Here is a 27,170-nt window from a genome sequence, read left to right as displayed (position 1 = left end):
TTTTTTTTTTTTCCCCCTCCCAGGAGTAGCAGCGTCCCGTCCAGCCTATTTGGAAATGGGAACAAATTGCTCCCCCGCCTTACCTCGCCCATCGCATCCCATATATAGTCATATCTACGGTCAAATGGCAGGCGGCAGCGAATGGGAGCGCTGAGCCTCCGAAAAAAGCCGAGTGAGAGAGGGAAAGGGGTAGGGACGAACGGAGGAGGGAGGGAGGGAGGGAAAAGAAAAAAAAAAAGTCCTTTCCAAAAAAGTATTGGATGTCTTGAGGAATGCAGTCAGCCCCCTGGGAAAGTACATATCTGTGAGGCGCTCCCTGCCCGCCGCTTGCACTCCGCCGGCGCCCCGTCCCGCACCCACCGGCCCCGCCGCCCGGCAGCTCCGCGCCGCTCCGCGCTGCTCCCTCGGGGGCCGCGGCTGGATCTCGGACCCGGGCTTGTCCCGCAGCTTTTCCAAGTTTTGCTTTCGGCTGCAAGTTCGCGCGGGGACGCGCCCTATAGCCCACCGCCGCCATGGATGCCATCAAGAAGAAGATGCAGATGCTGAAACTGGACAAGGAGAACGCCTTGGACAGAGCCGAGCAAGCCGAGGCGGACAAGAAGGCAGCGGAGGAGAGAAGCAAGCAGGTCTGCACCGAGGGCCCGGCGCGGCCAGCGCCGGGGAGCAAGTCTTTCCAGACGAATCCCCTCTATTTTTTGTTTTTCCCCCTCCAATGTACCTTGTTTTCCCTCCTCTCCTGCCCCCCCATCCCCTCCCCCAAGAACCGGTTGAACTTTTCCTAAGGAAGAGCTTCACCCTGGCAGCCCCTGGCTGGAGGTTCCCGGGGGCCCAGCAGGAGATCGTTCCCTCCGCCCCCAGTACCCCCCCCAAACTGGGGAGCGGGGCCCTGGGACGGCCGCATGGCCTCTGTGCCTTTGTCATCGGGGAACGGCTGGGAGAGGCTGCCTCAAGCACCTGGTTGGCAACGGACAGACATGCTGAGATTTGGCAAAGGACACTTAAAGCTGTGTTTGTCCTATCCAGAACCATCCAGCAGACTTGTCCAATTCCAGCTGTGTGTGTATCCCTCACCCTGCTTCCAGACGTGTGTCCCATTTTCCTGATCTTCTCCAATCCCCCCTCCTTTACACCTGGGGCTTTATTCATTTGGGGGAGGGGAGCACATTGGTTGCACGTTTCTGGGAGGTCCTGAAGGAGGAGGGAGGAAGGGAGAGGGATTTAAAAATTAACTTCCCACTTTTCTAAGCCCAGGGAGAAACATATTTGTGCGTTGTATTTCCTCTTGTGCACCTAGTTAGAGGATGACATTGTGCAATTGGAAAAGCAATTGCATGTGACCGAGGATGCAAGGGACCAAGTGCTGGAAGAGCTACACAAGTCTGAGGACAGCCTCCTCTCCGCAGAGGAGAATGCTGCCAAGGTATCGTGCCCTTACCACAAGCAAAGAGAATCTAACTGTCTCTCCTTCTCTCTCTCTCTGTCCGTCTGTCCTTTTCTGTCTCTTCTGCACTCGCACTTCTCCCTTTGCACGGTCACGTTGCCTGCTGCACCTTTTCCTGCCTGCCCTCCCCTCTCCACCACTTTCCACCCGAATCACAGCTGGAGGACGAGCTGGTGGCTCTACAAAAGAAGCTGAAGGGCACTGAGGATGAGCTGGACAAATACTCCGAGTCCCTTAAAGATGCCCAGGAAAAGTTGGAACTGGCTGACAAAAAGGCCACAGATGTAAGTTACCCCCATCCCTTTCACCACCACCACAGTACAGAAACCACACGCTCCCTCTGCACGGGACAGCCAGGACTCCTACCAAACAGCTCTCCAAAGCTTTGCTGAGGGCAGAGTCCAGGCACCTCCTGGGCAGGGAGGTGGGAAACACAGCACTGCCTCTTTGCATGAGGTTTGCACACTGTCAGAGGCATTTGATTGGGTTCCTGCTCACTTGACACGTGCTTTTCATGTGTACTTGCCGGTCGAGGTGTGGAAGTGAAGAAAGAGTGGATTTTCCGTTTGGGTGATGGGGGAAACTGCTCAGGCTGGAACAAGACTATCTTGATAGTGAGGCAGAATCAGAGAGTTAATAGCAAGTAGATCCAGGAGAGGGAAATCCAGAAGAGCAAGGGCTGCTAGTTCTGTCTTCGAGAGATGTTTCTAGGCACTCATGCGTTAGAATTCCTGCTAGATACTAGTTTGGCTCACCCACTGGTCCCTGAGGTAAAAGATCCTCTCCTAGGTGCTTTTTTTTTTTTTTTTTTTCCCTCTGGAAATCACTATAACTGTTTAAAAAGTTCAATCTTGCGTGAAAGAAAATTGTCTGGAAGACGATACTTGCTAGGTTTGCAGTTCAGAGGCCAGGGATCCTGGGAGCAAGCTGGGAGATATATATAGCTCAGCACTTTATATGGTAATAATGTAAGAGCTTGTGCCTCTCCCAGGCCCTCATCCCACCCACCTGTCTGCCCCTGACATGTGTTTAATGTATTGCATGCGCGGAACCATGCGAGGTTGCTGTCTCTGTGGTTAAGGTCCAGGTCTCTGTGGCTGCTGCTGTACAATCCAGTTCTCTCTGAGTAAATCTCAGGCCCAAATTACAGGATTAGGTGAAACCACAGTATTTCCAAAGCGATAACCGTCCTTTTCCTATAACTCAGCTTTAAAAATTAACCTCAAAGCCGTAACGAAAAGAGGAGTTGCCACAGATGAAGCAAGCAAAGTAGTTCAGGGGGAGGAAGGATACTTTTAGAAGGGGAAATGTTAGAAAAAACAACTTTGCTTGAAAGACAAAATGCTTTTATCTCATTTTGCTTCTAAAATGAACAAAGGATAGAAAAGGTTTAACTTCAGCATGGTAATTAAGTTGTATAGCTGTGAGAGAGAACTCAAGAACTTGATGAACATAAGCGTGCGCAGAAACGGGGGAGAGGGGTTTTGTGTCTAATGCGGATCAGATGGCTGCCTCTTCTGTGCACGGCTGCCTGGATGGGAGGCAGCTTCCTAGCAGGACGTTTATTTGACTTGTTCAAAGGAACCGCATATAGATCCAGGGGAGATATTCCTTATAAGGAAAAGTATGCAGACTATTTGGAAATAGCTCGCCGAGGATGAAGGCAGGAGAAATGCTACTAGATTCCCTTTTTGAAAAGAATAATCTTCCCAACCAGTCCCAATGCCATTTTCCTTTGCTGGAAAACAGCGTTTGGAAGCTAGTTGAGGGCAATTGTATTTGCAGTCATCCCTCAGGCGCAGAGTGGGCAAGTGTCTGGCTTGTTCTCATCGAGGAAAACGCTGTGTTTAATGGTGTGCATGGAATATGTCTGACATTTTAAGGATGTCTCTGTTTTGGGGGGATGTGGAGTATCTTTGGGGCATCGCAGTTGACCCAGTGTTTGCCCTGCGAGTTTGGATACTTCCAAGCCTTAGGAAAAAGACAGGAGCAGAGGAAGGAGAGCCGGCGTGGCCTCCCCTGATAGGGGGGATGAGGAAACCTCACCTCGCCGGTATTACTTCCCAAAAGCCGGGCTGAGCCCCGGAGCCACCTCACCTGAGAGGGGGCGGCAGCAGCGGGTCGCTCGGTGTCACTTTATATAACATACTTCCAAGCCTTAGGAAAAAGACAGGAGGAGGGAGAGCCGGCGTGGCCTCCCCTGATAGGGGGGATGAGGAAACCTCACCTGGCCGGGCCGGGGTCCCCCCCCGCCGCGGGCCGGGCGGCTGCTCCCTTGGCCGCCGTCTCCGGCAAGATGGTTACCTGCCGGCCGCGGCGGGCCCTTCCCCGCGCTGCGGGCGGAGGCCGCCGTTCCCGGCGGGCAGGCCCGGGCCGCAGGTGAGGAGCGGGTCATCGCGGTCGGGGCCTGCGGAGCTGCGCTCCGGCCCAGTGGCCTCGGCGGTGCGGGGGGCGGCTGGAGCTGCGTTGCATAAGTAGACCACACCGGGTCTGCTGTGCAAGAGCAAGGCGCTGAACTGGAATGAGGTGGAACTTAGGCGAGGTGTTGGCGATTGGGTGCTTTGTATTAGGTTCTGAGCGAGTTTTTATGATTTTTTAATATTTTTTTTTCGCTGCTTATCCCATCCAAACCAGCTCAGCTGCGGGCCGCTGGGTTCGGCCCGGTTCGGTTCGGGGGGCGCGGCCCGGTGGGAGCGGGAGGGGAGGCCGGGCCTGGGTGCTCCCCCGCCGCGGGCCGGGCGGCTGCTCCCTTGGCCGCCGTCTCCCGCAAGATGGTTACCTGCCGGCCGCGGCGGGCCCTTCCCCGCGCTGCGGGCGGAGGCCGCCGTTCCCGGCGGGCAGGCCCGGGCCGCAGGTGAGGAGCGGGTCATCGCGGTCGGGGCCTGCGGAGCTGCGCTCCGGCCCAGTGGCCTCGGCGGTGCGGGGGGCGGCTGGAGCTGCGTTGCATAAGTAGACCACACCGGGTCTGCTGTGCAAGAGCAAGGCGCTGAACTGGAATGAGGTTGAACTTAGGCGAGGTGTTGGCGATTGGGTGCTTTGTATTAGGTTCTGAGCGAGCCTTTATGATTTTTTAATCTTTTTAAAAATTTTTTTTCTGCTTATCCCATCCAAACCAGATCAACTGTGGGAGGTCAGCATGCTGCTGTTTGGAGGTTATGTTCTTGGGACTGGACCTGAGATGTCCACGTCTGAGTTCTTACCCTTAGCACCTGGTAACAGCACGACAATCTGATCATATGTCACTATACGTCTGTAATATGTTTAGCTCCCTTAGCACCTGGTAACACCACGACAATCTGATCATACGTCACTATACGTCTGTAATATGTTTAGCTTGTCAAAACTCCATAGCTAAGATGGGAAAGGAACAGTAGGCACGGTTTCAGGCAGAGACAGGGTCAGGTGTGAGCAGCACAGACTGACGTAGGAGAGAGATGTAGTTAGGGGTGGCAGTTACAGCAGAAAAACCCATGGGGCTGTTGTTTGCTTTGCCACTGACCTTGGGGAATTCTAGCAGCTGTAATTTAATGTTTCCTGCTATAAAATGTACAGTATCCCTTGCAGTTGTTTTAGTGCATTCATTGGTTGGGTAAAAGTGAAATAAAAGGACCAATTTCTTATTCATGTAGTTTATTACAACAGAAAAAAATGATGATTGGATTTCCTTTATAATATAGGGCTTTCTGCACAGTCTGGGCAGCAAGTTCAAAGGAAGAGCTTTCTGATAACTTGCAGGTGATCTTCCCAAGGGGCAAAATATGGCTCCTCAAGCTTGTGTAACCACTGCATTCTTGCAAATCATTTCACATATCCATTTGATTCAGTGAGGGATCATGTCACAGTCATTAACTTGTTTCATAAGGGTTTCTATCTTTAAAAAAACCTGTACATGTTTTCTAAGCTCTGTGGAGTACAGGACACTGATTTTCCTGATTTCAGTAACATTATGTTGTTCTAAACAACATATCAAGGAATTTCTGTTAAAATGGGAAGCTTTGCTATTAGTTTTTGTGGCAGAAAGAATAGCTCTGGAAGAGTGATTGCAGTTTGCTGGTGAAGTCTTCCCAGTAGGGCTCAGCCAAATTGCTATAAGGCTTAGGATTCTAAAGGTTAATGTTTGTCACTTCCTTGGTGTTGGTTTGTGCAGATGATGTGGAATTCTGCAGAGTACATTTACATGGTATTTAATTTTGTGTTTGGAGGGGTCAGTGCTGTGGTGGATAAAGGCAGAAAACTGAACTCATGGGCCCCTGTAGAGCTGTACCTCTTCTATAATGCTAGCTGTGTATGGATTTTTTTAATTGTGGCAGCTGTAATTCTGTATGGTTGAGGAGGGAGGCTTTGAGAACGTTGCAGCAAGCAGTTGAGGTGTGAATCTGACCCTTCCCTTAGTGCAGTGCCTTACACGTATAGCATGTGACCAGCTAGGGTTGTTCTGGGTTGGATTTTTTTTTTCTTCCTGTGCAAGGTACAGATACACAAACAATGAAAAAGCTAAAGCTGTGGCCAAAACATATCACAGTTTACAGCTTTTGATTGTTAAACCAGATTGTTAAAAGTTTTGAGACTGTGACTGGCAGCCATTGCCTTAAAAAAGAATCTCTTCTGGTTAGAGTCCACGCATCTCAAGGGGGTTGTCAGTAATCCCATTTTCAGAATGCATTTTTCTTCCTTCTTCTGGAAAACAGAATCTCTCTTACAACAGTAATAATTAACACCCAGTGGTAACTTATCCATGTCATCGCTCATTGCGAAAATATGTGGTGTATAAGTGCTATGGCAAAAACGCAGAAGGTTATGTTTGTCTGTGAGCTGTGGGAGTGCCCCTTAATGTCACTGGGGTTTTTTCCTTCCTTACCATATAAGGAGAGAAGTCCTGCTCCGCAGAAGAGTAACTTGGGCCATATAAGGCTGGTTGGTAAACCCTTATTGAGTTACTGGAGCAGGAAGTGAAAACTTGAACTTTAGTCACCCTGTGTTTTCTAAGCATATTGTATGCTCTTATCACGATGAGGAGTCTTGACATGATAATAATTAACTTGTAACTACATTGCAGATTTCCCAAGGGTAACATTTATGAAAAGTTCTTTTCTTTCTCAAATTGAATGTTCAAATTCTTACTGTTTAAGCCAGAAGTTTGAAAAATACGAGTTTGGCACCCCGCTGCTTGATTACAGAGCGAAAGACTTTTTTATTTGGCTTAATGTGGATTTCTAAGGATGAAGTCTCTTCTGCTTCTGGTTCTATATGTTCACTGCCAATGCTTATTAATGCTCAAATATATATTTGTTTCCCTGTTTATGTGTCACTTTCAATCATTCTGGAGGGGCAATGTTAGTGTAATGTCAAAGGTTGTTTTACTTGTCTGGTGTGAGTTATTCTTGTGTTCTGTGCAACAAAATTTTAGCTGTGGCCAACTGTATCCAGCTGCCTCTGTTTAGTAAAAGCAACAAATAGCACTTCCTTAAACCTTTAGTTAAAGAAAAACTATCAAACTGGTACTTTTGGTATCTACTTTTGATAAAGGGTTGGGTTCCCCCACCCCACAACTACACATCATAGGAAATTCAGATATGTACTTCCTCATATATAGCAAGATCGGTTTCAGTACTAATTAAGAGTAACTGTTGCTCTCGGATGTAATTAACTTTCTAGAATAATGACCTTTCTATATATATTTTGTGCTTAATATCCCTTTGAATGAAATAAAGTTTAATAATGAGGTTACTAGGAGAAAGCTGTTGTAGAACTTAATCTGTAAGTTAGGCAAGTGTAGGTTTGAGAATGTCAGGAGTAAAAGCTTGTAATGTTAAGAGGCAGATAAGTTGCAAGTGTTACACAGAAGATTAAATGAACAGGTAACGCAAGAGAGGGAAATCTGGGGGAAGTTTGAGGATGGCATGTAGGGAAAAAAAAGTAGATGTACCAGGGTCCTTCCAAGATGTAGCCTCTGCTGGTGCCGCCTTTGCCAGCTCTTGCATAGCTTGCCTGTAAACAAAACTTGTGGGTATCTGGGTATTTCTTGAATATTCTCATGCTCTCTCTGTGTCAGCTGTCTCATTGCAAATGCTGATCTAGGTGTATTTTTACGTGTTTGTGCTGAACCTTTCTTAAGGAGCTCAAGGAAACATTGGGATAACTCTTATCAAAATGTGACCAAAGGTCGTAAATAAAGGATTTGGGATATCACAGAAGAATTGGGTAATTAGTTTGTGTTGATTTGATAAAAATGGGGGCGAGACTATAATTGAGTTATTTCTTCAAATATAACAACAGAAAATATTTGAAGAGCAATGCGTAATTCTTCCATTGCAGTTCTTTCTAGTACAAACTGCACAGTCCTTAATGTGCTTCATTTAAAGGAAGCATTAATCACTTTTTCCTCCGTTAAGCAATAACCTTACAATTCAATGAGGGCACGTACATCTCTGTGTATGTATACACTCTCTTTTTAGTGGATGAAGTCAGAGATTACTGAAGTGCTGTTAAATGGCACTAGCAGGTACGTGGGATACTCTTTCACAAGAGGTGATGTGTGCCTTATTATGAATTAATTTCTGTTCTTCCTGTGCTTAGGCTGAGAGTGAAGTAGCTTCTCTGAACAGACGCATCCAGCTGGTTGAGGAAGAGTTGGATCGGGCTCAGGAGCGCTTGGCTACTGCCCTGCAGAAGCTGGAGGAGGCCGAGAAGGCTGCAGATGAGAGTGAAAGGTGGGTGGGACCACTCTTGGATGGATCGTTACCCTTATGACAAAGATGGTAATTGCTAGGGTGTGGATTAGGGAAATAAATTAAACCACTCCTATGTCTCTGAGCATGTGTAATTCACTCTTCCTTCGCCTACATGAACTTTGGTTGCAGCTTGTCTGTAGGGATGTCCAAAATGTGTAGGCTTGAGTTCTTTTTTGTGTCTCTGTTGAAAAGATAAGATTTAAGTGGGGTTGGGCTTTTGATGTATCCTGCCACATCCTGGGAAAACTGCTTGGCCCAGCCCAGACTTCTCTATTTGGATGACAGCTTTTTGAGGGTAATGTGTACTCTTGTGTTGTAGGGTGATTTTTTATTTCATTGTGGGTAGAAAATCTCACCTGGAGAATAAAAAAGTGCTGGAAGAGGCTTTGGTTCTCCTGTTAGCAAGATTGGTATGTAGAGGTGAGCAAAGGAGAGAGAACGTGGTAATTCCTTCAGATTTAGGCTGGAATTTCAGAAGTATTTCATGTAAGTTAGGAACCCAGATTTGTGACTTTGGAAGATCTTCTCTTTTACTTCTACAAATTATATTTTATATCTGTGATAGTAACCTTTTATTGAGAAAGAATCCTACATGTTCTGCATATGTGTTTCTACCTCGCTAACGATTCATTGTTCATTGTGAAATAGTTAAGAGAATTTGGGTCAAACATGCGTGGAAGGAGGAATACACAATGCTTCCTGTTTTGAAGGAGTTAAATTTTGCTTATGTAGAGCACAGAGAGCTTCAGTGCTCTAGGGCTCTGACATGGCAAAACTCAGAGGAGTCTGTTTGGCCCATAAACATAATGCCTGTCAGTCCTGCAGGGGCCCTTACATGCTATTTCACGATGATTGTAAAAGCACAGATGTCTTTAGTTGTCTTATTATGTCTTTAGAAGCAAGACCCTTTATTTGCCTTTCCATAAGATCAGTTTTCCTTCAATGTACAATGAAAAAGAATAGTGTAGCTTAACTGTGGTAAGAGCTAAACAAATTAGATTTTATTTCTTCCTGAGATGTGTTTCTTTCCTTTAAACTTCTGAAGTGTAAATGCACAGGGCTAGATTTATGGTGTGAAGAATCAAGTATCTGACATACTTTGTTCACCTTGATACACTTGCCTGAAAGTTGCACTCCAGTAGCAGTAGAGCTGGAGATAAACTGGCAAGCCCTGAACCTTGTGTTTCCTGTTTTTCACGTTTTTCAGAGGAATGAAGGTCATTGAAAATAGAGCCCAGAAGGATGAAGAGAAGATGGAAATCCAAGAGATCCAGCTTAAAGAAGCAAAGCACATTGCTGAAGAGGCTGACCGCAAGTATGAAGAGGTCAGTTGTTGAGTGCAGGCCATCTCTTTCTAAAGCCCTTTAGAAGCTCTTTAGGCTGTACTGAAGTTCTATTTTTTATTTTTTTTTCCCCCCTTCACCTTTTAAGTTGAAAATATCGCATCTGCGACTCTTCGCAGCTGTGGAATGAAAAATGGGCACCGTGGATACCTCAGGGCTCAAGCTGGCAAGAGATCTGTGCTCAGATCTTTGCACTAAAATGGTTGAGAGTATTCCCTGGTCTCTTAGGGAGAAAATTGTGTTTCAGTTGCCTTTTGGTGAATGAAAGAGAGGTCTTGAAAAATGTCAGATAACAAAGACTGAAATGAATAATGAAGATGCCACATAATCAAATCTCATGTATTGACCAAAAAATGGAAAGAGGCCCAACTCCCTGCTTTTTACATTCTAGAAACAGGTGATGTGGGCTACAACTTGATATCCCCAATTGCCTTTTCTTGTAGGTGGCTCGCAAGCTTGTGATCATTGAGAGCGACCTGGAGCGGGCTGAGGAACGTGCTGAACTATCAGAAAGGTAAGTGGTTGAGCTGCCCCAAAAGGTGTGTGAGGTGCTACAAGACCACTGTAACAGCATGAGACATTGGCACTACACTGTGTGTTCAGCTCAAAGCTATGTTTTGCTCATTTACTCTAATGGTTGAAATAAATAGTCAACGCCAAAGTAAATGTGTTCATATGTGTGTGCGCGTGTGTTTTGTCACTGCATGCTGTACCTGCACACTGATTTTGTGAATGGCTTTTGTGCCTTTCATGTGTTCACTAACAGCCAAGTCCGACAGCTGGAAGAACAGTTAAGAATAATGGATCAAACCTTGAAAGCATTAATGGCTGCAGAGGATAAGGTACTGATACTAATAAACAGTTTTTAGGTTTAACTGCAACCCAAGTCTTTCAGCTTCCATAGCTGGTTAGCTCACTCAGTAGTAACACCTAGGTCCTCACTATGCTCTTTACTCCCTTTGCATCTTGCTTTGGTGGTTTTCTTTGGTCTCTTTTTTTGTTTGTTTGTTCATTTTTACCTTTAAAACTGATCTCTTGTGCAGCCAAAAGGAAGCTGAACTGTCTCACGTGTAAAGGCTATGTAAATATTTCTGTGTAAGCCAAGGGCTGTAGATAATTTCTGTCTCATCGTCATCTTAATGTACACTTGAAATGGAATTTGGCGTCATAAAGAGTTGCTTTCAATCTGTGATGGATTCAGCTGCTTTTGAGGTTGTTCTTTTGCTCTGTAATTTTTTTTTTTTCATTTTTCTCTATCTTTTCCCCCTATTTTCTCCTGTTTCTTTTGCTTGACTGAATCTTCCATCCGCCCCTTTCCTGCCTTCCTTCCGAAATAACAGCAAATGTGCTGAGCTTGAAGAGGAGTTGAAAACTGTGACCAACAACCTGAAGTCGCTGGAGGCTCAGGCTGAGAAGGTAGGCTAGTGACTCGTGTGAGAATGTGTCCCTTACCTTGTCATCTGGATTGGCCTGTGGGGTTTTCGTTATGCGCTGGTCACTTGGCAGCATTTCAGCAAGGCCATCGTCAGTAGAAGCATTTGGACTTTCTGCTCAATTCATCTTTGGCTCTTGAAGGAACCTGACATTCCTTCTAGTTCCAAATAGGTCAGTAATACTTGACCACAAGTTTTGTGAAGTAGTCTGACAAGATTAAGTCTTATTTATAGAGTGTCCCTCAAAATGGCACTTGTGTGCCAACATTAAATTTCTCCAAATGTCACTCCTCTTTAAAACTATAGTACTAATTTCTACTTAAAGTTCCCACCATGTAGCACTGATATATAACCGAAGGGAAGTTTGGCTCTGGTAATAAACTGTGTATTACTACAGTTTGGTAAGTGGAATTAATTTAGTTATACCTGTATTCATATTAATATCCTGTATTCAATTACTTTATTAGAAGAGAGTCTCGAATGTGGTATTTTTTTGCATATTTAGAATACCTGGTCTAATATCAGTGATCCTCCCTCTAATTACAGTACTCGCAGAAAGAAGACAAATATGAAGAGGAGATTAAAGTCCTGACTGACAAACTGAAGGAGGTAAAATTAGAGCTGTTCTTTACAACAGATATTCCAATCCAACTTTGATTCTTTTAATATAAATGCTACTTTGATGATTTAAGGATAAACGTGTAATTTTGGAGATGCTTAAGTGTTAAATGTCTCTCCTAAAAATTAGTATCACCTTATTATTTGCCTCCTCTCATTGTACTTTTTTTCCCTCAGTTGAATTGTTGCTCTTTTTTTCGTAACTACTATATGTGTGTTTCCTAAAGTAGTCTGTCTCGCTTTCAGGCTGAGACCCGTGCTGAATTTGCTGAGAGGTCAGTAACCAAGCTGGAGAAGAGCATTGATGACCTAGAAGGTATGGGATTCTGTTTTTCTCACTTATTATAGAAATACAGATATATATTTTTTATTCTCCTTTTGTGTTGGGTTTTTTTCTAGTACACAATTCTACTCATCTAACTTCTCCTGCTTAAATAAATGGGTCTGCCTGAAGAATAAAATAGGCAAAATGTTTTCCAGTTGAAATGTATTGACAACTTAAATGCTTCAGGTGAACAATGTTTTGCTCTTGCCTGTTCCTTTTTCTTTCATGTTCTCAAGACTCCTTTCATTTATTTGCTTTATATTCTTCTACTTGGAGGTATATAAATGTATAGGGTAAATGATTAGATGGTAAGTATTATTACTGTCTTACTAAAAAGCTGATGAAGGGCTGTGTTATCTTCATAATAATTAGGAATATAGCAAGCTAACCTCATTTATGACTGCGATAAGTCTGGGTCAAGGCAGGCATTTTATGACATAGACCAGTGGCTGTTTTTCAGTAAAGCTAATGGGTTGTATACATAACCAGAGATAGGTTGTTTAACTTCAGAGAGTTTGTTTTGAGGTTTAAATAAATCTTTCAGAACTGCAGTAGGATAGTAGAATGTGCCTTTTCCTCTGGCGAAAATAATTAGTAGTGCTTTGTAATTAAGAATTATATGGAGTTTAGATGGGTTACACTAAGCCTAGGATTTTAAGAAGCTTGATTGTGTGGCATGGCAGGCTGACTTCTGCATAAAGGGTATGTAATATCTAGGCAGCTGCTGAAAAGTTATGATCGTTGACTCAGGAAGGAAACAGAAGAAAGATAAGTGTTTAGAAGGAACAAGAATCTCTTACAGAGACAGCTTATGACATCACACAAACCAGAGAGTTTAAAAAAAAAAAAGGAAAAGTGGTAGAAAAGAAATGATAGCATTGTTAGAGTTTAAAAAAAAAAAAGGAAAAGAAAAGTGGTAGAAATGATAGCATTGTCCTTGAGCCCCATTTTTTGATCTTTTCTCCTTAGCTCCTGTGTGCCCTTCTAATGTGCGTTAAAACAAAAATCTAGGGCAGTGAAACATGGATTTTGCTTCCCTTATATTCCTTTCCTTTGTTTTCTCTGTATCACATGTTGCCCCACTGGCAGTGCAGTTAATGAACTTGTCACACACTGTTCACTGTTGATTTTTTTTTCTTCTCTCTAATTTTGTAATTTTTGTTTTGTTTTGTCTGTCGGAACACCTCTTTCTGTGCGCTCTTCCCCTTTCCTCCGGCTTCTGGATGGTATCCCATGCCACCACCTTCACCTTCCATCCCGCCATCACGCTCCATTTCTTTGCACACCTCTGCCTTCCCTTGGGGGAATGTTAGATGAGCTCTATGCTCAGAAACTGAAGTACAAAGCCATCAGTGAGGAGCTGGACCACGCTCTCAACGATATGACTTCCATGTAAATGTCTTCCCAGCTTGTGCCTGCACCTGCTTCCCTGCCCTCATTTATTTGCGCAGTTCCGGCCTTGTGAAATTATGCTCCCTCTGTAGTGGGAGACGCATTCCTTTAGCGAGACTAGGTGTACAAAATACCATGAACAATTTCTTTACCGTGGCAGAGTGTGGGTGAGTGTTGTGCCTAGCCTGGTAAATACTCATGGTGATTTTGTAAGCTGCCTAATAAGCTCGTGTTTACTCTTTCATTCTGTATCTGCAATCCTTATGTCTTGTGGTTCCCCTTCGTATGTAGCTCTGCATTTATCCTTTCAGTTCACCTCTGTTCAAGCAGTGTCTACCAAGCTCATTGTGTTCAGTTTACCAGAAGAAAATTGCCTCAGTACGTGTTGCATTCAGAGTGTATTCTTCTGCTGTCTTTGTCAGTTTTTCTCTGACAAAGTTCCTACAAAAGTTTCAAAGAAATGTAGATGTAGCTGTATTCTCTATTAACCTAAATTTCCTTAACTGCTCTGAGAATTTCAGCTGTTACCTCTAAATTACAAGTGTAGAAATTGATTTTAAAATATTTTGTAATTTAAACCCATTAAAAGTGACAACTGAATTGTAGGTTGCTTCTGCATATTTCGTGGAGGGTAGTAGTAAGTTAATTTGTATATACCAAAATGTGATAATATCAACCTTAGTCATAAGGGGAAAAAGAGGGTTTTCTGGCAGGAAAGCAGGAGACTGATGGATTGTGAGGTATGTCTAGTCCATGCAGTGTTTGATACAAACTGACTCTTCTTCTGCCAACCTAAAACTCAGAACAGAGGTCAGCTATGCTAAACCCACCTTCCCATGCTCATACCTTTCACTTGCATGAACACTCTACGGTTGACATGGGAAAGAGGGAGAGTTGTGGCTCTCAAGTGCTTGTGAGGTGCCATGTGTAGTCGCAGCATTTCTTTCAGGAAACAAGCATGCCTTCAGCAAGGCATAGGCTTTGCTCAGAGTTCGGAACGTATTTTGCATGCACCCATACTTTAAATGTTTTTTCTTTGCTTTTTTTTTATCCCTCTATCTGTTCATTACACTCTCATGCTCTCTTGTGACTTTTTAGTAGGGGTTTAATGTTGTCTGCTTTGTATGCTTTGATTTTTTTTTTTTTTTTCTTTTTAATTCACCCACCCACCCCCAAAATATGCTTTTGCTCTGTGGCTTATCAAGCAAATGGTTTTCTCTTTTCCTCCTCTGTGTACAGAGATTACAGTATTTCTTCAGTTTGGGGTATTTCTAAATGGAAAACAGACTTTAAAATGTACTCTACTGGTACATGATGACATTATTGTAGCATTCCAGTCCCAGCATGGTGTGGTGTTTCTTTAGTAGTCCTCTTAGCATGCTGGACTCTGCTGAGCTGTTGCTGCTTTTTGGAACTCTTTACTGCACCTTTTTTATTTCCTTCCTTATCTCACTTTTTCTTTTCATGCAGATAATTTTCTTTGCTTCACTTCTCCAAAGACATCTTCATCGGGTTGGATAAAACATCTTTCCAAGCTTTGGATGTTTCATGGGTTCATTGTCCTGTCTTCTAGCTTAGTTGACTCTCTTCCTCTAGCACCTGTCTCAGAACATGCTCTACTTGTTCTCTGCTGTACAGAAACTCTACATCTCTCAATGTAAAATAAACATCCCAGCTGTATCCCTTTTGCTATTCCCTTGCCTTTTATTTATTTAAATAACTCTTTCAGTTATTAATAAAAATTGCTGGTTTTGCCATTAGGGATTTAAAAATTTTTTGTGTTTCCAGTTTTTTCTGCTAAAAACTTTTGCCTAAATGTTGACAATGCAAAGCTAGTGATAGCAGCCTTTGGGATGAGAATACTGCTTTTGGTATTTTGAGGTCAAAACTGCCCAGTTGTGGTCTTAGCCTTTTTCAAAATCTGATGCAGATAAAATGACAAATAGATGTAATGAGAATTTTTTCAGTTGTTATTGTTGGGTCAGAATCTACTTCCTTGGAGTCACTTTGTCGTGGGAGCACAGCTGAGAGTGCAGTCAAGTCTTTGATACCGGATTTTTCACTTTAAAGTCTGAAATTTTCTCCTAGCTTGATGCTGAAGACTTCCTGTCTTTATGTAAATGTGTTTGTTAATTTAAATATTTGAGACAGATTTAAAGGGGCAATATCAAAAACTTTAAATTCTTGTTTTCACCCAAAAATAATCCTTTAAATGTCTTGCAAAAAAAGTTTTCACCTCTTTCACACCTTGATTACTTAGTAACGATGTTGATTGCTAACTTTTGGGGTTTTTTTAACAATATATTTCTTTTGAGCAGCATGACAGGATTGGATGCAGGGAGATCTCAGTAGCTTTCCACTCCTGTGCTTAACTCAGACTTGTGAGTTTGAATTGCAGACTCATGAGAAATGTTTCAGAAGTGGAGTAGGAAAACTCTCATCATTACACTAATAATGACATGATTGTGCTGCAGTGGAAGGTACAGATTTCAGGTTTGAAAGCCTGAATGTTGGGTTTTGGCTGATTTGGCAGTGCCTAATTAAGGACAAAGCATTGAATACTGACATCTTGCTTTTTTGTTTAGTTATTTGCAACTAGAGAGTTCATTGCATTATTTTAACTTCATTTTTTTCACAATGAAAGAAGTTATTTTCCCGTTCACATTAAAGTGAATCAGTTTAAACTGGATTGATTTCTCATTATGCCTGTCTGTGTATATATTGCTACAGTTCCTAAGTCACTGCAGCTATATAAACTCATCATAGTGTAGCTGAGTTTTAGGGTTTTTTTTAGAATAATGTAAATGTGACTTTCTTGTTCAACTTCAAGATTATTCAGCAGAGCAGTTTAGGCTAGATTTCCTCCCTTCCCCAAAACGCTGTTTTCCAAATAGGGCTTGAAAATGGATGCATCATCTTCCTCCCTGCCATTCATCTCCTGCCAGTTTTTTATACCACGACACATGTCTTAATGTTACAGGCTATTGGGAGAAGCCCAAGTATAGGATATGTATCAGCAGTCACAGGGTCCCGATAATAAAGTTCAGTACCTTACTGTTCATCAATTGAGGTACAGTAAATGGGTTTGTACACTCTGTGTATTGCAACTGAATAGTAAAATGTTCAGTGTGAAGGTTAACAAATATGATGGGATGAGCATTTGCAAAATGACTCACTCTAACTTGGTTAACTTCACAAATGGAAGTGTTATGGGGAATGTGATCAGCTGTCACTTGCCAGCTGAGCCAGAGTAACTTACGCCATAGCAACTTCAACACTTTATTCTATTTTGTGTTTTGGTTCATTGTGTCAGCAGGGTTTTTTTCCCCTCAGTTCCTTGCAATACTGTTGTTTCTTAGAAGAAGTAAAAAAGCAAAATACGGTGTAGGAACTTGGTAATTTTTGACACAGTAACCTTGAACATCAGTATTTAAATCTTCCCTTTTCTTCCAAACACAATTGGCCTTGCAGGGTGATATATTGCTGGACAGAGTACTGGAAATGGGCAATGCAATGCAGATACCCAAATAGCTGGATACGGAATTCCCAGCTGGTCCTGCTGCACTGGTCTTGACACCACAGAGCTGTTGTGGGCTCTCACTGCAGCATATTCCAGCCCTCTTGTCACCGTTGGACCTGACCTGTGCATTGTGTTGTGTGGCCACATGTAGTTAGTCGTGTACAGGAGGGTTGTTGACAGGAGTGTGGGGCTGACTCTGCCTCGTTTGCCCTGGGCACCTTGCACCAGAGCTTTAACTCCCCGCTTGGCTGAAGGTGACTGCCTGCAGCACCAGCCCTTGTCTCTGCCTCTGTGTTAAATCACAACCTAGACAGGCTGCCTATGGATGATCAAAGGCTACTGTAGACTCAGGAAATTCTTTCCGTGCTTTACGTAGGGTTTTAGTCTCATTTTGGATGTTGAGAAATACTGTAAATCTCTACTTCAATTAAAGGGAGGAGTTTTCTGTGATGAAGGTAAGCATCAACCTCTTAGTTCAAAATCTGTTGCCATGTTTGACTAACAACTAAATAGAAAGTGAAGCAAACAAAGAAGAATAATTGACATTTTAGTTACTCTGAGATTTTGATGTTTTTTCCATGTATATGTGACATTATCCTGATTAAGAGAGGCAAGATCCGGTTGTTACCGGTGCAGGATCAGAGCTCTGAAATGTGCCCTGGTTTTATTGAGCTGGCTGGTGGAGTTTGGGTTGGGGAGGAAGCTGTGAGGAGCCACTCACTGCACAAGTATGTCCTGCAGCCCAGCTGACTGCACAGCTTTGCCATTGCTGTGTCCAGAGCCTGCAGGGGAAGAGGATTTCTGTGAAAACTGTTAGGAAGCTTGTGGAAAAGAATCAGAAACAGTCATTTCCCGTAGGGAAGTAACCTGGAATCAAGAGGTCAGTAGTGCAGTTCGAATCTTGACTATTGAGAAGAATATGGACAATTTGAGAAAACAGGACAGTCAAAAACCATCATGGAATGTTCTTTCACTCTGCAGAACAACTCTCACTAATTGCACTGTCGTAAGGTAGCTGTTGCTGCTGTTCTCTTTGACTGTGAACCGACCTCTCTGCTGCGTTTGAGCAACACAGGTTTTCATGCTTCCATTTCATAGTCACCAAATGTGTGCGTTTTTTTTCTTAGGAAGTACAACTGGACAATTTAAAGTGCCAAAGTGTGTTGACACCAGTAACAGAAATATGTTTCCCTACCAAAAAATACTATTTCAGCTGTTGGGTTCCCCAGGAAAGGAGTATGGGCTGAGTCAGAGTGGTGGTAGTTGGCTGTCAGGGTCTCTCTTGCCTTTACTTACCCTGGTTGTGATATAGTTGCCTCCACTGACAGATGAGATTCCACCTCGTTTTAAGTAGTTTACAAAGAAAAACAGCGCTCACAAAACAAGTGTTCCACAGGCTGTACGTATAGATTAAAGTAGGACTTGGTGGTTCTAGGAATGTAGCTGCAGTTCTTCCATTTCTGTTCCCACTTACCATCTCACAGCTCTTCCCCACAGCAGGAGCCTTAGCCAGTTCTTCATAGGTTATAATAGCCGTTCCTTGGAGTAGCTACTTAATTACTAGAGTTCTAGAAACAAAGGTAAAATGTTTCTCTGTATGTTACTGAACTGTCTGTGGTGTGACCAGTTTCTTTATTAACTCTTACTTAACTGTTTTCTCTGTCTAATCTGTCTTCATTCTGCCTCTTTTTTTCCCTTCTAACCTGCTTGCTGCCTGTACAGACCAACTCTACCAGCAACTTGAGCAAAACAGTCGTCTAACTAATGAACTAAAGCTGGCATTGAATGAGGATTAAACTTTAGTGTGACTATATTGTTAACTTGTTTAAAAAACGCTTCTTCCAAATTTCCTTAAGAATGAATCAGTAAATGTAGAAATAAGCAAGAAACCTAGAAATTGATTTTTTTTCAGGCTGTTGACTATGTGGTAAATTAGTGGATTAAATTCTCGGTGTGTGTTGAAAAAATATGAAAACACTTCTTCCAGATGAGGCTTTTCATTATCTGTATGCACACCTGCTTTGGAGGAGCAGGGAGCTCTGGCTGTGCAGTAGCTCCTTTCCATTTCGGTGAACAGCTACAACATTTAGCTAAAAGTATCCAAACAGTAACAGCCTGCCTTGTAGAGAAACACTCGGTGTATCTGGCATCATGAATTGGCCCAGAGATATTTAGTAGATCCATTTCGGTGAACAGCTACAACATTTAGCTAAAAGTATCCAAACAGTAACAGCCTGCCTTGTAGAGAAACACTCGGTGTATCTGGCATCATGAATTGGCCCTGAGATATTTGGTAGAACGTGGACAAGAGAAAAATGTTTACAAGGATTCACGTTCCTATAGTTCAAAACCATCATAAAGGATACTTATAGCTGTTTTGTTATCTGGAGACTTTAATGCAATAATTTTGCATTACTATGAATAGGACTTGTATTTGACTTAAAAAAAAAAAAAATAAAAATGAAAAAACCAAAACAACTAGGAATGGGAGCTCCATCTGAAAATATCCGGTCAGTTTAAAGGTACGCTTGCATTAGTACGAAGTTACTACTATGGGATTCTGTAGGATGCAGCTCTAGAACATTGTGCTCATTTATTGTATCAAATAAGTGTGTTAAATGACTGTCCTATAAAAGTGTGCATGCAACATAAAGCTACTAACTTTGATTTTATTTATTTTCTAGAAGAAATAAATTTCTTAAAGATCACTTCACTGAAGAAGAGATTAATTTTAAATTTCTTGTTCTTTGCAAGTTCTGATTTACATGAAACTTTAAGTATGGTTCTGCAAAGAACTAAATTATTTTCTTTATTGCCTTACTTTAAAAAAAAAAAAAGAAAAGCTGTTCACCATCCCACATTCCTATAAGCAAACAGTTCCAGAATGTGCAATAATTGCGTCTCTGTTGGCAGTGCATTTTCTTAACAAATGCAGCTGTAAACAGTTCTAAACTTGCATTACTTGACATTTGTTTTATTAATTTGGAATTCTGTCTAGTTGTGTTGTCTTGGGGACATTGGTATTTATGAGCATGCACATTTCTTAACTTTCTAAACCTTCCAATAGAAATGATGATTGCATGCCTTCATGTTCTGAGAATCAGTGCCTCCAAAGAACTGCTATTCATGTTTTAATTTTCTAATTCCACAACAGAGAAAGTGGCGCATGCTAAAGAAGAAAACCTTAGTATGCATCAGATGCTGGATCAAACTTTACTGGAGTTAAACAACATGTGAAAACCTTCTTAGCAGCAACCACATTATTTGTTTTATTATTTTTACACCTGCTTGCCGTGAAACCCCATAAACATGTCTTTATTTTAGTTTCACCACAGTCACAAGAACATCTGCTAAATTATCAGGCAGGGGTCAGGGAAACACCAAAATGGGCAAGCCATATGCGGGTTAAGCTACATTACATTATGGTTTAAATGTGCCATTTCCCAACAAAAATGTTACCTACACTTTGTAGAGAGTTCAGCAATTCAGTATGCTTAGTCTTTTGAAGAATCCTGGCAGTGGCAGAAAGTGTCCCACCTCAAGTGCCAACTACAATTTTTAACAAGAAGAACAATTCATGTTCAAGAGAGATCGGGTGGAAATGGTGCTATTCTGAACAAAACATTCTACTGAAGTCTTCTGTTTGATATCACACAAGTCAGGAGTTATCCAGCACAGTAATTTATTTTTATCAGGTTTTTATTGATCTGTGAGGATTTGGACTTTCTGTCTAATTCAATAAAACAAAGGTATGTAAACAACAGAGAAAAGTGAAGGCTTCTGAAGGTTTTAAATTGTCTTCTTGCAACTCAATACAGAAGTGTAGGTCAGCATTTCACCTTGAGTATTCATTCAATTGTATTTTTCATGTTGAAATGAAAGATTCAATAAATTCAGGAGAAAACATAAATTTGGAAAAGATTGTTTTAAAATGTATTTTATTTGTGTGGATTTTGGGGAGGGGGAGGAATTTATAAACCGATATTCGCCTCACTTTTTTCACACTTTCTTTGAGCAGTTTTAAAATTATACCTGTATGTAAACATTGTATAATGCTATGGAATAAAATGCACATTTTAGGACATTTTTTAAATTTTGCTCTCCTGTGATTTGTATTTCATCACATTAGCTTTCTGTGTATTGTTGTGTAAAATATACACCTGTGCAGTTGGGATACACTTAACACATTGGCTTTCTGTCTCTTCTGTGCTCTTAGGCTGATGCATAAAAATGCAGCGGTTTGGACTGATGTGGCTCCACAGCTGCTTAGAGGGGCCCTTTGAGGGTCATATTGCAGGAACCTGCCCCCATCAGTTGATTGTTTTCCCAAATGGGTACAGGATGCAACTGGCCTGTAATGGGTCATAGAGCTTCCCAAAGTTATTTGTTGTCGATCAAAACTGTTTTGAGTAAGATCATTGCAGAACTCTGTAGGAAATGAGGCCATGCTTTTTGAAACACTACCATGAATTCGTGTATCTTACCTGTTAAGATGTGTTAATTTACTTTGATACAGTGATAAATTTTCTAAAATGATGTGTCAAGTTCATGAGAGCCTTTCACTGAACTTTTCACTACTGGTTGCTAATTTCTACATGTGTATCTTTATTTGAATTATGAGGTCTGTCAATGAGCAACTTCAGAACTTCAAAAATAATTAATATTCCTTCTTTTTCTGTAGTATATTGCTGAAAGTTGATGCTGTCCATCCTTCTAGCAGCAAGGAGCTCAGTAGGAGACAGGATAGATAACCTTCCAGATCATCAAAGAATCTGCATTAGTGGACCCTTAGCAAGCGACTGAAAGCAAGTGACTTTCTCAGCAGCTGGTGTAGCGATCAAAGGGTAAAGTAACACACAGTAATTTCAGGTTAAATGGGAGTCAGAGAGGGAAGATGTACTGGTGTGGGTCCCTGGCTTTTTTTGATTATGTTATAAAGGGGAGAACTTAGCAACATTACAAGCTTTTGCATAGTTTATTGGCTGTTACCAAGTCATCCTGAACAGAAAGGATGAGATCCTTGTCTTCGTGTTTCCCTTTAAGTGTTTTGGGGAGGCAAAATACATGTTGCAAGGCACCTACGGTGCCTTAAGCTTATGCTGGAGGCTGACAGTCTGAAGCTCCAAAAAACAGTTGTGCACAGGTAAGTTCTTCTAATCTCTTTCTCCTTCCTTAGCACAAGGGTGAAGCGTTGGGTAATTGGGTTCTAAGATTTCAAGCCTCCACGCTGTTGTGGTTTTGAGTGCTGCTGGAGGAGTCCATAGGGCTGTTTCCAGTAGGAAGTGCTGTGCTGGGGGGTAGTTTTTCAGGTAGGGCCCAAAGCCACCCAGAGAGTCAGGGGCTGTGCTGGGAGCCTAACAGAGGAGTTCCTGGCACTTGGCCACGAGTCTTGTGCAGCTGAGGATGCTGCCTGCTCTGCTGGATTGCTTTTATGGCCCCTTGGTCTGTGTCTGAGTGAGGTCAGACCCTTTGCTGCTTAAAACTGTTTGCTTTCCAGGAGGCCACAAACTGCTTTGTGGTTTGAGGAATCTGAATTCACCTCTTACTATGTGTAAGGGTGAAGGGGAGGCTGTGGTTTTAATGTCTCTTAATGAGATCATGTCACTGTTAATAGGGCAAGCATGTGCAAGCAAGGAGATAAGAACGAATCTGAGAAAAATCTGTTTGTAGAATAGCTTTCCTCAAAGTGCACTGTTGCAGATGAATCCATGAAGCTTCATGTTAGGTGAATAAAAGCTTTCTGGTTTCAAGAAGAGCTGAAGGGAGCAGTGAACGCAATGGTGAATCAAGCAGCTTTTTTTTCTGACCTTTTTTTCTCACCAAGTGGCTTTTTTTTTCTGACTAGCAACAGACACATAAATAGGCATCTGGATGTATTTGCTGTAGCAGGAAAATCTGTTTCTACCATATAAGCCACTACCCATTATGGATTCTTTGCCTGCAGTGCCTAGTCAGACAAAACTCAGTGAAGCCAGAAACTATTGGCTTGTGAAAGTAAATAAATTGGGCTCTTATTTTAAGCCAGTTCCAAACAAATGGGAATTTCTCCCTCTTGCAGCTGCTTCTCCCAAAATGTTACCTCTAAAAATTTCTTAAATCGCAGAATCCTGCATCATTTGTCTTAGTTTGGAGAGCTACTCAGCCTTTTCTTCAACGCAGAAACACATTTGGCACTTTGAAATACTGCATTATTGTGCAGCCATGCTGTGTAATTGTCTTGGTTGTTTTGTGAGTTGTCTTCTCTCAGTGAAATAAGTAGTTCATTAAGCACCAGAACTGGCAAAACCTGCCTTCTTGCAGGTTTGTGTCTTGTGGTTGGTTGTAAACTTGCTTTTTTTTTTCCACAGATACTGAGACATTTGTGTTGTCTCTTGCTCCCTCATGGGATTTCTCTGATGTCTAATAACATGCAAGGCATGCTTCAGGCTGTGCCTTTCCTTCCATCAGGACACTCACAGACATGCTCTTTCTATCTTAATGGTTCCTTACATTCACACAACTAGCAGAAATGTAATTTTCTTGAGAGTTCTATGTGGTGAAAACTAGTTAATCGGTTCAAGAGCTGTTGAATGGCATGAGAGACAAAGAGAAGAATGATATATATGGTCCCTTTTCTTTAAAAAGAAGGCAGTAGCCTGCACCTATAGAGCACTGCCTCTCAGAGCTCTAGCACCTGAGTGAGAAAACTAAATTGTAAGGTATTATGCACATTAGCCAATTTGTGCTGTCTTTGATGCTACTCAAAGTCTGGGTTAAGTAGACAAACTTTGCCATACATTTAGTATTGTAGGAATATGTTACACTGGGCTGTCTATGGCTGCTGTAATGTCTGTTAGTAGCAGCAAAAGCAGAAAGGAGCATCAGTGAAAGATTTGGTGGGAATTGCAGCAAAAAGGTCAAAGCAATAGAGAAAATAAGGATAATGATTTTTATCTTCATGGAGTTGTTTTGAGAATGCACACGGGAATAGTTCCTTTTAATAGAGGGAAGCTGTGTAACTTATTTTCTTCAGTGTGTGATGTATTCTTTCCAAACTACGGAAAATCTGTACAAGTTTGCATAATCATCTTGGCTTCAGTTGTGAACCGATCTAGTTTTCTCTAAGTCGTGGCCTTGCCAATTTGTAAGCTGTTGCTGAGAATTGCATAAATGCAGGTTATCCCGCACAATGACAGCAGCTTAGTGAGCAAGCTAGATATCCCAGTTAATTAATTATATGAGAGCAAAACCAAAGGGAAACAGAAGCAGATAGGATTCTTACAGACATATAAAACCGTGTTCCTTCCCATTTGTTACTTCTTGACTCATAATGAGCTGAAATGAGAGGACATTGTGTAGTATTTTGGATTTTAATGTTATGATCTTTAAGGGCACCTCAGCATTGGTTTCTTCCTGTCTCCTTCCTGGCTTGAGGAATGGCTGGATAGAGATTAAACAGCGTATTTTTCATTAAAAATATAGTCAACACCAAAAAAATAAAAAATAAAAAAGAAATCCTGCAGACCTAGCTGCAGCTGACAGTACTGCATGTCATAACATACTGGCATGCATGGGGAAATGGGAACATTTCTCTCCTTCATGCGCAGCAAGCATATATGGACCATGGGTATAAAAGGATGAAATATATTTAGGCCATGATAGTGCAAATTATTTTGAATGCCTTCTATTCTAGGGCCTGACCATGATCAGCTTCTTGGGATTATTCCTTTCATTGGTGCTGTTTTCATTTTTTGCCCTGAGATTCAAACAGAAATGTGGTCTGTCTCAGCTGAAGCTCATGGCAAAGAGTGTTTATTTGAATAAAACCTGCAAAGGCCTAACACGTAGTGATAGTTGTCTGTGCCACTGAGGAAAATGATGCGGGTCTGGGGTCTCTACAGGAGAATTTGTGAAAGAATAATCAGAAAGGTGAAACTGCAAAGCTCTGGTAAATTGCTTTAACTTGCTTAGAACCCATTGGTATTGATATTAACACAGAGATCTGTGTGAGTTTCCGGTTTAAAACTAGAGCATTTTTTTGCAGGTCCACCAATAGTTTGCATATTTTTCTTCACAAGAGAAACAGCCTGGGAAAATGCTTCAAAATCTTTCCTGGATTATGGTTTTCTGTAGCCAGCAAGGAGGAGCCTGCCAGACTTCTTTCCACTTAATCTGGATTGCTGCAGTACTTCCTTGTTTGTTTATTGTACACATGTAGACTATAAAATAGGCTACAGGGGTGATGTAATTCGTGCATTTCTGAAAAAAAAAACCTGTATCTAGGAGATGAACTAGGTGAGAAAGCAGCTAGAAGAGAAACAAAAAAATAAGAGTTGTGGCTGGGGACTAAAGGCCAGTCAGGAGGGTATAGATAGCATGAAGGTGATCTACAGAAGAATGAATCCTCCCCCTCTAAATGCTACCATGGAGTTGTGCCTTGTCCTGCTCCTGTAGCCTCTGCTTGTTCCTGCAGCTACAATGTTCCTCTGGCACGGCAGAGTGTGTCTGGCAAAGTCCAAGTAGCAGCAAATCCTTTGTCACCCCTCCTCTGGGTTTAAAGTACAATATTCAGGACCTTTTCCCCGTGAAAATCAATAAAAATAATTTTTCTGGGTGGTTCTCACCACACCAGCAGAATCTGAGTTAAATTTCTCTACGTGAGGACTTTATTTCAATTCCCTTCACCAGGAAACCATGACACTTTTAAAAAAAACCACCAACAACCCCATGAATTTTTGCAGCTTTTCAGCATTAGGAAACATGTAGCAAATGTGTGTGTGTTTTTATTACATTTGCATGCAGCCATGTCTGAGTGCAAGGCATTTCCTGGAGATTAACAGCTGGGTGGGAAGGACTGTGGATACAAGAGGCAGCCCAAGGGACCCAAGCTGGTTGTTAATCCATGGGAGGCACTCTGTGCTGAGACTTACTCTTGTAAATTGAAATAAAAAGCACACGGGCCGTTATGTCTCTGTCTGTGGAGGAGAAGCAGAGGTTATTGCCATTGTGAGCAGCTAAATTATTGAGTCCTCCTTCTGCTTCCCCATCGCTGTGCGTGCTGCTGGCACCGGGAACACTGCAGCCAGCAAAAGAACCAAGAGGAAGGGTTTACTCTGGATCCATTACTTCTGCGAATCACTTGCTATCAACAGATTGCACTTAATTAAGGAAAATTGATAATATCCAAGTTTAAATTGAGTGCAGATTGCGTAGGAGTTTGTATCATTTTAGCTAAGTTGTTTTAAATACATGGCCTGGTAAAATGCCTTTAAGTGCATGTGCAACCTTGGCCATAGAGGTGTATAGAGTATATACAGCTAAGGCCCGCCTGTCGGACTAAGCCTTAGTCAAACAAACAGTTCCATTAGAGCAAAGTCTCAGGGCTGTAGAATTGAGTTTTATAGAGTCATTGCACAATGAGAAGTTCTCTCTTGCATCAAAGCTGCTGGGTCTTTGGCTGCTCTGGCATTTGGTGTATATAGGTTTAAAAAGCAAACGGCCCTTCACGGTGAGGATTGCAATGCAGTATTTCAGTTTCCAGAGAAAAAGACTGATGTTCAAAAGCCCTGAGCAGCTCTTCTTGATCTGAGTAGGGCTCCTGCATACTGTATTAAAGGTGGGAGGTTGCAGAATCACTATTTGAACTACAGTAAAACCAGAAAGCTCTGAAATCTGTTTTCCCAGTTCCTCTTTTCCCAATGTCTGTTTCGCCTTTGAAGCAATAATGAAGAAATTACTCTCTCTACTGCAGTGTGAACAACAAAACTAAGTGCCTCGCTTTGTTTCAGTTATAGATACATTTCTCAGACAACATGGGGATTTCTTTTTATTTTGTTTTTCTGTTTGACAATTTGCAAGAACACCAGCTGTCCATATGAGAAATGCTTTTTATTCACACCTGTTGTTTAAATTTGACAGGCACCAAGTCGAGTAGGAACTTGTTAGATTTCTTTACACCACTTGGAAAAAATGTCATCATCCATTAAGTAGAGCACAGCTCCCTTCCAGCACCAGTAGACCTTGAGCTTGGTTCTCTTCTGATGCAGGCGTCAGGATCTTGCTTACCTTCGCATTACAGGAGTGTTTTTATTGGAGATGAAGGGAAAAGACTGCAAGCTGATTGGCAGACATTAAGATGAGTATGCAAGTAGTAAAACTGTTCTACTGAGTAATGTTAATCACACTGAAGTATAATTGTAAGTTAATTGTGTGTATGTGTACCTGACATACACTGCTATGCACCAGAAAGTATATATAGCATCTAAAATATGGAAATGGTTTTGGTTTGCTTCAAGGTCAAAGAAATAAGTGATAGTATTTCCAACTTAAGCAGTTGATTCCAGGTTAAGTGGGTTATTCCAGGTGGCCAGAGGGACAAACTGTCCCAC

The 27,170-nt window shown here is 42.1% G+C and overlaps 1 protein-coding gene across 13 annotated transcripts; it reads left to right on the top strand.

The window, feature by feature from the left end:
- Positions 1-262: 262 nt before the first annotated feature.
- Positions 263-20,896, top strand: TPM1 (tropomyosin 1 (alpha)). 13 transcript variants are annotated; one of them, XM_014944409.1, is made up of 10 exons: positions 269-626; positions 1,600-1,725; positions 8,018-8,151; positions 9,380-9,497; positions 9,959-10,029; positions 10,856-10,931; positions 11,495-11,557; positions 11,813-11,882; positions 13,205-13,283; positions 14,754-15,055. In XM_014944409.1, the coding sequence occupies exons 1-10, from the start codon at positions 513-515 to the stop codon at positions 14,755-14,757; spliced, it is 855 nt and encodes a 284-aa protein (XP_014799895.1). In that variant the 5' UTR covers positions 269-512; the 3' UTR covers positions 14,758-15,055. The 13 variants fall into 13 exon arrangements, with proteins under 13 accessions (XP_014799901.1, XP_014799904.1, XP_014799900.1 ...); XM_014944407.1 differs by lacking the exon at positions 1,600-1,725 and adding an exon at positions 1,295-1,420 and having other exon boundaries at positions 272-626; XM_014944415.1 differs by lacking the exons at positions 10,856-10,931; positions 14,754-15,055 and adding an exon at positions 10,282-10,357 and having other exon boundaries at positions 263-626; positions 13,205-13,287.
- The last annotated feature ends 6,274 nt before the right edge of the window (positions 20,897-27,170 follow it).

The sequence above is a fragment of the Calidris pugnax genome, unplaced genomic scaffold (genome assembly GCF_001431845.1).
Source record: "Calidris pugnax isolate Ruff unplaced genomic scaffold, ASM143184v1 scaffold70, whole genome shotgun sequence".
Taxonomy (NCBI): Eukaryota; Metazoa; Chordata; class Aves; order Charadriiformes; family Scolopacidae; genus Calidris; species Calidris pugnax.
This window is presented reverse-complemented; position numbering and strand designations above follow the sequence as displayed.